Consider the following 12559-nt stretch of genomic DNA (forward strand, 5'->3'; position numbering starts at 1 on the left):
GTACTTTGAGTAGTAATGGTAGTCACTGTCATTCTCGGTGACACACTGGAAGGATGATCCTTTGTTGGAGGGGCACTAATGGGCAATTTGGCACTGAAAACAGCAAGGGATGGGCATTACCTATTTCCCTCAACCACCTGTGTGAGCCATGCCCTCACTCACTGTGTAGTGCACACAGATCTGCCCAGAAGAATGCCACAGAGCCACCAGATGGGCACCCGGGCTGGACCAAGCACTTCCGAGGGACTGGGGCGGCTCTGTTGCCACTTGAGGTGACCAGTAGGGTGTCAGGGCAATTGCATTCTTCTTCGTTAAGTATAAATGGGCCTTCACCGCCCACCCCTAAGGGCTTCTTTTTCCCATGCGGATGTAAGAGGCCTGGGGAAGCACTAAAGGCCACATCAGTCCAGAGCTGAAATACTGTCCGGATTTGCTGTCAGCCCAGCATCCCCAGAGGCACACACCCTCAGCCTGCTCCACCCTGCAAAGCAGACACAGGCCATTCACACACGTGTGACCTCCTGTCAAGTTCTGTGGGGGACAAGCCTGTGTGGGTGTGAATGGGAGTGTGAAGAACAGGAGGACAAAGGTGCGGGGGATGAGGACTGCAGTTTCTCTAGTGTGAAAGCCACCGGCTGCTGCGGAGCACACAGACTGCGGTGGCAGAGGTGTGGGGCGCCTCCCAGGGGCTCCAGTAAAGCAGCCAGGGGCTCCCTTGCATTCTCACAGGCTTTCCTTTTGCTACAATGAATCAAATAAGGGACTGTGAGAGCTAAAAGTGAATCAAGTTCTAGGTGTTAATATTGTTACCTAGAACTCCCATCTTTCCCCAAAGGGCTGAGTGCGCACGTTTCCAGATTGCCCTGGAACAAACGTTTATTTTTTGTGTTTTGTTGTTTTCTTTTTTGGGGGGGAGGGGGGAAGGGAGGGTTCACAAGGGCAAAGTTTTGTTTTTTGTTTATTGTTTTTTGGGACAGGGTCTGGCTCTTTCACACAGGCTGGAGTGCAGGGGTATGCTCACAACTCACTGCAGCCTTGGACTCCTGGGCTCAAATGATCCTGCTGCCTTGGCTTCCTAAAGTGCTGGGATTACAGCCACGAGCTACCACACCGAGCCAAGGGCAAAGGTTTCATAAAGGCAAAGCCAGGATATTTTTAACAACAGCAACCAAAAGGCTGATTTAGAGATGCTCTTTGTCTGAAATTCTGCAGATGATGTGTTCAGTCACCCAATGGAATCAGCAAAACAAGCCTGGGTGTGGGGTCTTGGTCTGGAAGGAGGGAGGCTGGGCTCTTTAGAAGCATCCCATGGGAGATCAAAGAGTCCCCAGTTTACAGTCCAGCTGCGTTTGCATTTGAGACAGGTACACAGTGGGACCCACTCTTTCCTATTTGGGTATTGGTCCACTTGGATTGAGCCTGCCTCTGAAGTCTAGGCAGCTGGGTGGTGGGCAGAGCAGGGTCAGTGGACAGTGATCAGGCGCTTCCAGGACAAGCTGCAGCAGGTGGCAGTGGTGGCTGCTCCAGGCCCTCCATGGTTACGTCTCAAAGTACTTGTAGATTTGGGCCACGTACTGCATCACACTCTGCCAGTCAGGCCGGTCCGTGTACAGCATCTCACTGAGTTCCTGCAGGGGAAGGGAATGGGGGATAGATCACAAGTCAGAACATCACAGACCTCTTCCCCTCAAGGACTTCAATCCAGTTGAGTTAGGGCTTACGCTGCCTGGAAACCCTCCACTTACACAGACAGAATGTGAAGACCAGCACAGGTGGTGCTGAAAACGATGGGTTAAAGGCCTTTTCCTCTCACTTATTCAGGAGATACTGTCTCTTTCCAAAAATGGAAAACATGACCTCCACCACTTTCATCTTTTAACCATATGACAGCATTTTAACAAGTTTTGAAAAGCAAAACTCACCCACAATTTCACTATTAAAATGACTTCCAAGTTTCTAAATTACATTTGAAGCCACCTCTAATTCCCCAGGCTCCCAGCGCAGTGCACGTGCTATTATGTGGGCTGTGCTATTACGTGCGCTGAGCATTTCACACCCGGGTCCCCGTGCTGCTGTGCCATTGTGTGGGCTGCCATTCTAGTGGATGCGCACTGACCAGGGAAACTGCTGTCCAACAAGGGACATGGCGTGCTGTGTATGCTCACCTCGTCAGCACCACAGACTTTGCAATCAGGATCTTTGTGCAGTATCATCTTCTTCTGTCGAACTAGTCCCTCAAGATAACTTCCTAAGAGTAGGATTATCACAAAAGCCTTGAACCAATTTCAAATGCAACCATTTATTTTACCAGCATTAAGTGTTACCATTTAACATGTTTTTGTTGTTGTTGTTATTTAACATAGTTTGGTGATTTTTTGGCTTATTTTTATTTTTACTTTTGCTAATTTGCTGGTTTTTACTATTTTTGTTCATTTCACAAGTAAGCTTGTAATGAGCATGCATAATGTCCAGGCCAGAAAGGGAAGGGCAAGAAGGTGGGCATCTTGTCAGGCACTCAAACTTTTCTGAAATTTGTGCCACTGGACATATTTAATAATGAACTTTGGGATTGAATTAGGATTCCTGTGTGGTTACAAGAGAATAGTAGGAAAGGACCCTGATGTAAAGCCAGAAGCAGAGATGCCATGGAAGTAAGGCTGAACTTGGCACATCTGTTCCTGGGCATTGACAAAGCTGGCTGAGGCTGTTAATGAGCCATTCGTCCCAATTCAACATCTGAACAGACTTCACCTATTCTGCTCCCTGGTGATGCTAAAAACTTATCAGCATATCATTAATCATGGGAAAGGAGTGGAAGAGGAGTTGGTAGAACATTCCATGCAGGTACACCTAGAACAATTTTAAAAGAAAAACAAACTTCCACAGAATACAAGGATAGAATGTGTCCTTCTACCTACACTGCTGTAGTCATGACTGCACAGAGACTGAGGCCTGGCAAGCTAAAATCCTTACCAAGGCGGGTTGCTAACATGACTTACAGAAAGGAAGTGATGAAGAATTGGGCATGCAATTTGGGAGACAGATGAGCTCTGGGAAAAGAAGGGATGCCTACAAACACAAGAGAGATGGCACACTGCACACTTTCCTCTGTATGATGGGAAGGGTGTGTCTTTAATCTCAGAGAGGACTCAGAAGTCCAGTCAATATTGACAGTTTTGAGCAGACTATTTTACACGCTTGAACTTCATAACTGAACTAAAAATATTTAGTACATTGTTAACATATTTGAGAATTTGTGAAAAGATATTTTGTACATTTCAGAAGACAGAGTATGCCGCATTAGTAACAATCTTAAAGTCCATGACATTTCTTTGAATTAGTAGTTACGACCCTCCAAAAGATACCAGACCCAGGCCGGGCGCGGTGGCTCAAGCCTGTAATCCCAGCACTTTGGGAGGCCGAGACGGGCGGATCACGAGGTCAGGAGATCGAGACCATCCTGGCTAACACGGTGAAACCCTGTCTCTATTAAGAAATACAAAAAAAAAACTAGCCGGGCGAGGTGGCGGGCGCCTGTAGTCCCAGCTACTCGGGAGGCTGAGGCCGGAGAATGGCGTGAACCCGGGAGGTGGAGCTTGCAGTGAGCTGAGATCCGGCCACTGCACTCCAGCCTGGGCGACAAAGCGAGACTCCGTCTCAAAAAAAAAAAAAAAAAAAAAAAAAAAAAAAAAGATACCAGACCCAGATGATTTCACTCGTGAATTCTATTGAATACTTAAGAAAGAAATAATACCAATTCTATACAACCTCTTCAACAAATGGAAGAGGAGAGAAGAGTTCCCAACTCATTCTATGATCCCAGCATTATCCTGATACCAAAACTAGACACAAACATTACAGGATATCTACATGCCAATTTCTCATGAGTACACAATCTATTAACCTATAAAAGTATAATAAATCATGATCAAGTGAGGTTCATCCCAGGAACACAAGGCTGGTTTAACATTCATAAACTGATGTAATTCATCACATTAACTAACTGAATGAGAAAAACCAGATGATCAAATCAACAGATGAAGAAAAAGCATCACACAAAATTCCACAATCAAGACAGTTTTTATATGTGGTAACTCTCAACAAACTAGGAACAGAAGGGAACCTCTTTCACCTAATAAAGGATATGTTTAAAAAACCAACAGCTGACATCATACTGAATGGTGAAAGACTTGAACACTCCCCCCATAAAATCAGGAACAAGGCAAGGATGCCCCTTCTCATCTGTCCTATTTAAAACTGTACTGGACAGTAATCCCAGCACTTTGGGACGCCGAGGCGGGTGGATCACCTGAGGTCAGGAGTTCAAGACGGGCCTGGCAAACAGGTTGAAACTCCATCTATACTAAAAATACAAAAAACTTAGCCAGGCATGGTGGCAGGTGCCTGCAATCCCACTTACTCTGGAGGCTGAGGCAGGAGAATCACTTGAACCCGGGAGGCAGAGGTTGCAGTGAGCCGAGACCACGCCATTGCACCTCAGCCTGGGTGACAGAGCAAGCCTCCATCTCAAAATCAAAAACAAAAACAACAAAAAAACCATCCTGGAAGTTCTAGCTAGTGCAAAACAGCATGAAAAAGAAACAAATGGCATGCAGATTGGAAAGGGAGATATAAAACTGCCTTTATTTGCAGACATGATTGTTTAGAAAATCCCAAAGCATTTAGACACAGGTTTAGCTAAGTCTCAGGATACAAAGTTAGTATACAAAAGTCAATTGCTGTCCTATATACCGATTGAACAAATGCATTTTGTAATAAGAAAAACAATACCATTTACAATAGTACCAAAAAAAAAAAAAGAAAAGAAAGAAAGAAAAATCCACTAAGGTCTAAATCTAACAAGATATGTCCAGAAGGCAGACACAGCTGTCAGGGTGGTTGAGGGCATGGGCTCTGGAGCTGCCTGCCTGGCCTTGCCTCTTGCCTTTCCTGCTCAAAAGCCATGTGCCTCAGTTTCCTCCTGTAGAGTGCATCCACCTCGCAGGACCTCCATGATGGTCCAACAAGTCCATACATGAAAAATGCCCAGAATGGTAAACAGTAAATACATACAGTAAATATGAAAAAAAAATGCTTTTCACACAATAAAGCACAAATTCGCTATTTAAGCACGGCTCATCATGTTTACGCTTGCAGAGTAGGCCCAGCCATGCCTCAGGAATTGCTGTGTGGTGACCTCCCTCCACCGGGGCATGCCAGCACCCAGTCCTGCAGCGGCTGTCCTGGTGGGCATGCTGGCACGCAGTGAGCAACAGCCCTCATGGACTACATGGCCTGGTAAAGACACAGCAGCCCTGGGGACACATGTTTTGGCTGTTTTTATGACAGTGATGTCACATATCCTTCCTCACCTAATTCCTTTTCTGGGGAGTTGCTCACACCTGCAATTGGGCTGACTAAGATGCTCTCCTTACATGGTGGCTGAGGAAGAACACTTTCTAATATCTGGGGAACACTATAGAGCTTCACTTTTAAAGATCTCATCATCTCACACCAGTCAGAATGGCTATTGATAAAAAGTCAAAAAGTAACAGATGCTGACAAGGCTGTGGAGAAAAGGGAATACACTCTTTGTGGAAATGTAAATTAGTTCAGTTACTGTGGAAGGCAATTTGGAGATTTCTCAAAGAACTCAGAACTACCATTTGACCCAGCAATCCCATTACTGGGAATATATCCAAAAGAAAAGAAATCGTTCTACCAAAAACACATGCACACTTATGTTCATCGCAGTGCTAGTCACAATAGCAAAGACATGAAATCAATCTAGGTGTCCATCAACAGTAGACTGGATAAACGGCCAGGTGTGGTGGCTCACAACCTGTAATCCCACCCCTTTGGGAGGCTGAGGCAGGTGGATCACCTGAGGTCAGGAGTTCGAGACCAGCCTGGCCAACATGGTGAAACCCCATTTCTACTAAAAAAAAAAAAAAAAAAAAATTAGCTGGGTGTGGTGGTGCATGCCTATAATCCCAGTTACTCAGGAGGCTGAGGCAAGAGAATTGCTTGAACCTGGGAGACGGAGGTTGCAGTGAGCCAAGACTGCACCATTGCACTCTAGCTTGGGCAACAAGAGCAAAATTCCGTCTCAAAAAAAAAAAAAAAAAACACAGTAGACTGGATAAAGAAAACATGGTACATATATACCATGGAATACTATGCAGCCATAAAAAGAACAAAATCATGTCCTTTGCAGCAGCACGGATTCAGCTAGAGGCCATTATCCTCAGCAAACTAATGCACAAACAGAAAACCAAATAAGACATATTCTCACTTATAAGTGGGAGCTCAACATTGGGTAGTCGTGGACATAAAGATGGGGACAGTAGACACTGGGGACTACAAGAGGAAGAAGGGAGGGAGGCAAGGGCTGAAAAACTATTGGCTACTATGTGCACTACCTGGGTGACAGGATCAATCATACCCCAAACCTCAGCATCATCCAGTGTACCCATGTAACAAACCTGTACATGTACTCCTTGAATCTAAAATAAAAGCTGAAATTATAAAAACAAAGATCTCATCCTAATATGTTATACCCCAGAAACTTATATTTACTTGAATATAAACATATAATTTTCCTGGCATAATCTAACAACAGAACTTGATTGAAGATTTGGGTACTACTGCTGTCACTTCTGACTGGGTGTAGTTTTAAAGTGTCATGTGTAATATACTGGATTTTTCGATCAACATCCAAGTATTGAAAAGCAAATTTAAGAATGTAGGAAATTTCTATTTTGTTGGTGGAATAAGCTGGGAAAGTGCTCACAAACACTCCTAAGTGCCTTTGAGATTAATTATCATGTGTGTCAGCAGCTCTTCACAGACCATCCACACAGACAAAACCCCGGGCTCTGACAACTAGGACAACAAAATGACCTCATTCACTAACTGCTAAAGCGCATTAGACGAAAATTAAGAAAAAGATATTAAATTTAAAAAGAAGTAAATATTAATTACAACACTACAAAGAAAAATGTATTCTGTGTCAAATATAATCTTCCAACAAGGTCTCACTGTATCTTTATCCTTACCTGATCTCTCTGTTGGTACTCATTAGTTTTGTTGTTTCTGAAGGGAGATCCCTGCTACTCCACCCTGGTCAGATGTGTAAGTTTCCTTACACCTTTTTAAATTTCCTGGACTTGTAAATACACAATAGGAGTATCTGTGTCTTAAAAATTTAGCAAAATCTGGGCTGATGGGGATATATTTTCTTTGTGTGTATGACTACATTTTAAAGCACAAATTCAACCTCTTTAATGGTTAAAGTTTTATTTCTTTTTGAGTAAGTTTTGTAGGAATATTTACATTTAATATTTGAAGACATACTTGTATTTTTCTATAAAACTGTCCATGCTGTTTCAAAATTATACTGGCATAGCACTGCTCATGGTGATGAGATTTCACAATAGATGTACATTCACTTTTTCATTTCTCAGATTCCCCACGTGCTTTGAGGGTTAGAATTGTATCTTTTTTTTTTTTTTTTTCGAGATGGAGTTTCGCTCTTGTCGCCCAGGCTGGAGTGCAATGCTGCAATCTTGGCTCACTGAAACCTCCATCTCCTGGTTTCAAGCGATTCTCCTGCCTCAGTCTCCCAAGTAGCTGTGATTACAGGCACCCACCATCATGTCCAGCTAATTTTTTGTATTTTTAGTAGATACAGGGTTTTGCAATGCTGGCCAGGCTGGTCTCGAACTCCTGACCTCAGGTGATCCACACACCTCGGCCTCCCAAAGTGCTGGGATTACAGGGGTGAGCCACTGCACCCAGCCGGAATTGTATCTCATTTTTATTTCAGCTTAGATTTTCCCGATCCCTAATGAGATTGAACATCTTTAAAAATCCTCATTGACCATTTGTGATGATCTTCTACGAATTTTCTATTCTAGCCTTTGATAATTTCCTACTAGGTTGTATTTTTATTACTGGTTAGCAGAAATTTTTAATAGATTATCTGTCTTTGCTTTTTCTGTAGTCTCATTATAATGTGTCTGGATGGATATTTTGTTTTATTCATCCTGCTTGAGATGACTAAAGAATCTGTGGACTCTTTCATTCTCTTTTCATCATTCTGGAAAATTTTCAGGCATCATATCTTCAAATACCATCTCCATTGCATTCTTTCTATCCTTTTCATCTGGAATTCCCTCTGGGCATGGGACATGGCCATCGCCTGATTTTTTTTGGTCCATGTCTCTTAAACTCTGAGACAGACACTATTATTTAGATAGCCCAACAGTCATTCCCAAGCTCTCTCCCTTGCAGGCTTCCCACTAAAGAAACTGAAAACTGTTCATACACTCACTTCCTCAAATGCCCTTGCATCTGGGGACCAAGTAACAGAGTACTGCCAATGAGCTGGAGAAACCCAGGGAGCCTTTTACTTTCATTCTTTAAAGGGAAAGATAGAAGGCACTTGCTCTCTCTTTCCCTTCTTCCTGTCCTATAGGTGGAAGTGATGTCTGAAGTTTGGCAGCTACCTTCAACTATAAAGGAACAAACATGGGGACAAAAGCAACAGATTAAAGATAGCGAGCATGGATAGGAGACATTCTGGGGCTTTGATTATAGTACTGAGTGGTGAACCAGTCCTAAAACTACTGTTGTTAAGAAAATTAGCATTTTTATGGTTTAAGCAACTGCTGGTTGGGTTCTCCATTTCTTGAAGCTGAACACATACTAATTCAATCTTACCATTATATTTTATATTTTTTAATGTCTCTTTTATATTTTGGGTGATTTCCCCATATTTATTTTCCAACTTAGTATTTCTCTCTTCTGCTGTATCTAATAATTGGCAACACATATTGTGGTCTTAATTCCAAATTTTCATTTCTAGAAGTGTTATTTGATTCTTTTTACAAATCTCTTTTTTAAATAGAATCCTTCCTTCCTTGTGGTTTCTATTCCTCCTTTTATCTCTTTCATATGTTTAAATAGTCTTTTTGTAGTCTCTTATTATTTATCATCTCAAGTTCTGGTAGATAATCCTTTTGTTTGCTATATCTGCTGACTAGCTCAAGTAGATCATTTTCTCAAGTGTTTTGTCACTTTTTAGTAGCCACTGTAGTATCAGCCCAGGGGCTTCCTGCATCCAAGAGTATACCAAGGGCTTCATGCAGCACAGATATTATAAATTTGGACTCTAAACCTCATCTGGTCCCGTTTCCTTTCCTTGCAAGAGACCGTCTCTCTTTTCTCTCTCTTCTTTTCCTCTCTCTGCATGCGCGCGCGTGCACAAAATCCCAGGTGGAGACCAGTTTCTTTATCACCTCGTTGGGCTGGCCGGTGGAGTTTTAGAGATTTCTGCTTTCACTAAGAAGAGCAGCATGTTGTGAGCCTTGGCTTTATGCAGACTTGGTGTTTGCTTGGCCCACCGTCCCCCACCCACCCCTGCCGAGTTTTGCAGGCTCAGTTGTGCCTGGTTTCTGCTTTGTTTTACATTTCTGGCATCTGGGTATTTCCCATTCTTTCCTGAGAGCTTAGCTATGTGTTGATATTTTTTAAAATAGCATTTTATTCAGATCTCTAGGTGCTCTGAACAAGAGGGCTCTAATAATAATTCAGTCCACTGTGTTTCCAGAACTGAAATTGGTCCATATGAAACCTTATGTGACTGAAAATCTCTTAGACTTGAAAATCTCTAAATCATATGTTCATATGTGATTAGACCAGCCGGATAACTCTATATCAGGTATTGAGAGCAACAGACTTTTGGCAAACAGATGTCAACGTTCTACAAGAAATTGTTTATCAGATGGCATAAAGTTATTTCTCATACAATTAAAGTATCACAAGGATACAAAATAGGATACTTACCAGGCTGGGTTTGATGCCTACACTTTCAGCTGCTTCAAATGCCAACAAAAGATTCCTCTTCTAGGTTAAAAAGACAAAGAGACTGGAATCAGTAATTTAAAATATATAGCTTTTGCCAAGAAAGAACATCAACTGATATTCCCATATAGATTATTCACTATTATAAAACAAAAATAGTAAGTCAAGTGTACAAAATATGGTCTCAGTTTAAGAAAAAAAAAATAAACAGGTTGCAACTGCACCAAAACTAACATTACTGATTGACACCTACCAAAGATAAATTTTTGTTTAGTTTTGTCAAGATTACTTAATTTACAAATTACTTAATTTACACTTTGCAAGATTTATGGCATACACATTCTGTGGCATAACAAAGTTGCTTAATCATGATGCCATAACAAAAACATTATCAAGGTAATAAATGCATATATTATAGTATATATAGATTGTATTTAAATAAAATGAAAACCTGTTCCTTCAATCCTGGTCCTTCAGAGAACTAACTTTAAATTTCTGTTTAGTTATGGATTATTTCCATATCTCTGTAATATGCTTACACGACTACTACTTGATTTCTAAAATGAAGGCATTTTCTACTGACTTCCTCCAGGACAAATGAGGACTCAGGCACCATGCATCTGCCTCCTCCTTACACTGTAGACACATAGCTAATTTTCGCGCCCGTATTAATATTAGCTATGTTTGTGACCTTAAATAATATCCGTGAACTTCTATTTTTTGTCCCATTGGGTGTGGACAACACTTCCTGACTCTACTTTGTATGTCAGGAGTAAATTCCCGTTTCTTCCCTCTACCTGGTCAAGTTGTAAACTGCCACAGCTGAGAACATTTGCTTCCTTTTCTGGAAGCACATTTAAGTCCTTTGTGCTCTCTGACTAGAATGATTCTGGAAGCTGAAAACCACAAGCAGCATCACAGAAGTCAGTTCTGGGCACGTGCCCTCTACAGTTCCACCATCGTGACCTTCGCCACTCAAAGCATCATTCAAAGGAGTTCCTCTGTTACCCTACCAGTCGTCCAAAATCACCCCACATTTAAGTGTGCTCCAGATTTGGACCCTGCCTTTCTTCAAAAGTTTGGTTTTTTCCTACAGTGCCTGCTTATTTGGGATTTTTCCTTACTGGGAGGAGGGCTTCATGCCTCCTTCTCATCTGGCCTCCTGCCCATTCTGACTGTTGCTTTTAAGTCCTAACATTCTCCTCATGGCTGCTGCCATTCTGTTCTGACACAGAAGGCCTGCATCATAGTGGGACCCTGGCCTCCTCGCACAGCTTCTCATCTCCTTTATCACAGCCTCGAGCTCTTAATCATCTCATCATTCTGTGAAACCCTTCAGCTCCAAGCCCTCCAGAACCTCACTGATTTTTGGAGTTTACTCCCATTCTATCGCCCAGGTTTCCTTCTTAAGAAAGAATATAGCGAGACATATTTTCTGGATGTATGAAAATTTCCCTTTTCTACCATCATATTCAGTTAACTGGCTGGCTGGACAGGGAAAATAATTTCCCCTTAGAACGTTAATGGTGGTGGCTCCACAATCATTCAGCCCTAGTGTGTGGCTTCTTTTGTGGACTCTTCCTAGCTATTCTCTGATGTGTGTTCATCTAGATGAACTTAAGAATCATTTGATCATGCTTCTCCCATTCCAAAATTCATTTCAAAATTATTAGGATTATATTAAAATTTAATTAAATTGTTATATTAAGTATAATTGAGAGATAAATGTTTCTTTACATACTCAGTTTTATGTTCTTCAGTGGAATTTCTTTGAGATGGAATCTCGCCCTGTCACCCAGGCTGAAGTGTAGTGACTCGAGCTCAGCTCACTGCAACCTCTGCCTCCCAGGTTCAAGTGATTCTCGTTTCTCAGTCACCTCAGTAGCTGAGATTATAGACATGCAACACCACACCTGGCTAATTTTTTTTTTTTTTTTTTTTTGTATTTTTAGTAGAGACTGGGTTTCACCATATTGGCCAGGCTGGTTTTGAACTCCTGACCTCAGATGATCCGCCTGTCTAGGCCTTCCAAACTGCTGGGATTACAGACGTGGGCCACTGCACCTGGCCAAATTTCTTAATTTTATATGTTTAGATTTTATACATAATTATAGATTTTAGATTTCATACATCATTTTATACACTTTTCCATTTCCCCCACGGCTCTCACTCTCTGCCCTTGCTTGAACATCTAGAGTCTGAGGCGACGGGTTTTCCCTGACACTGAAGCAAACTCTAGGCACCAGGTCACCGAAAAACAGAAAGATGTGGCCACCACATTTTCTTCCAGTCTGTGGCCCATGCTGTGGAAAGCTGCTGATCTGTGGTGATCCTGACCAAGTTGCCACGCCCGTTCCTTGAAATTAAAGGAAAGGCACGGGCATGCGCTGGAAACTGCACACTTGTTTCCCTAACGCTACTCTGTTCTGTTGAGACAGGAGCTGTGCACTCCTGGCTTCCTTCCATTTAGCCCAAATTACTGGCAGCAATCTCCTATTTTGGTGCTATTGAAGCCTTTGTCTTTACTTCAAAGCTCTTTTGGTTAGTTTTTGAAGAGGTGGGGGGTTTTTAGCCAGTGTTTAGGCCACCATTATTCCGGAAGTCAATATTTTACGGCTTTTAATATGTAATGTCAAACATTGCTTTCTAGAGCATTATCCCAATTTTTGGTTCCAGCAATAGTGTGTAAGTG

At 42.2% G+C, this 12559-nt stretch overlaps 1 protein-coding gene across 4 annotated transcripts in view; it reads right to left on the reverse strand.

Moving 5' to 3' along the window:
- Window positions 1–846: 846 nt before the first annotated feature.
- Window positions 847–12559, reverse strand: part of SPECC1 (sperm antigen with calponin homology and coiled-coil domains 1) — a 318611-nt gene continuing 306898 nt past the window's right edge. For all 4 annotated transcript variants that reach the window (XM_025361227.1, XM_025361226.1, XM_025361225.1 and 1 more), the window contains 2 exons: window positions 9850–9909; window positions 847–1628 (listed from right to left, as the gene is read on the reverse strand). In XM_025361227.1, coding sequence (XP_025217012.1) covers window positions 1539–1628; window positions 9850–9909 — 150 coding nt within the window. In that variant the 3' untranslated portion in view covers window positions 847–1538. The remainder of the gene's footprint in view (window positions 1629–9849; window positions 9910–12559) is intronic.

This window comes from Theropithecus gelada, chromosome 16, assembly GCF_003255815.1.
Source record: "Theropithecus gelada isolate Dixy chromosome 16, Tgel_1.0, whole genome shotgun sequence".
Classification (NCBI taxonomy): Eukaryota; Metazoa; Chordata; class Mammalia; order Primates; family Cercopithecidae; genus Theropithecus; species Theropithecus gelada.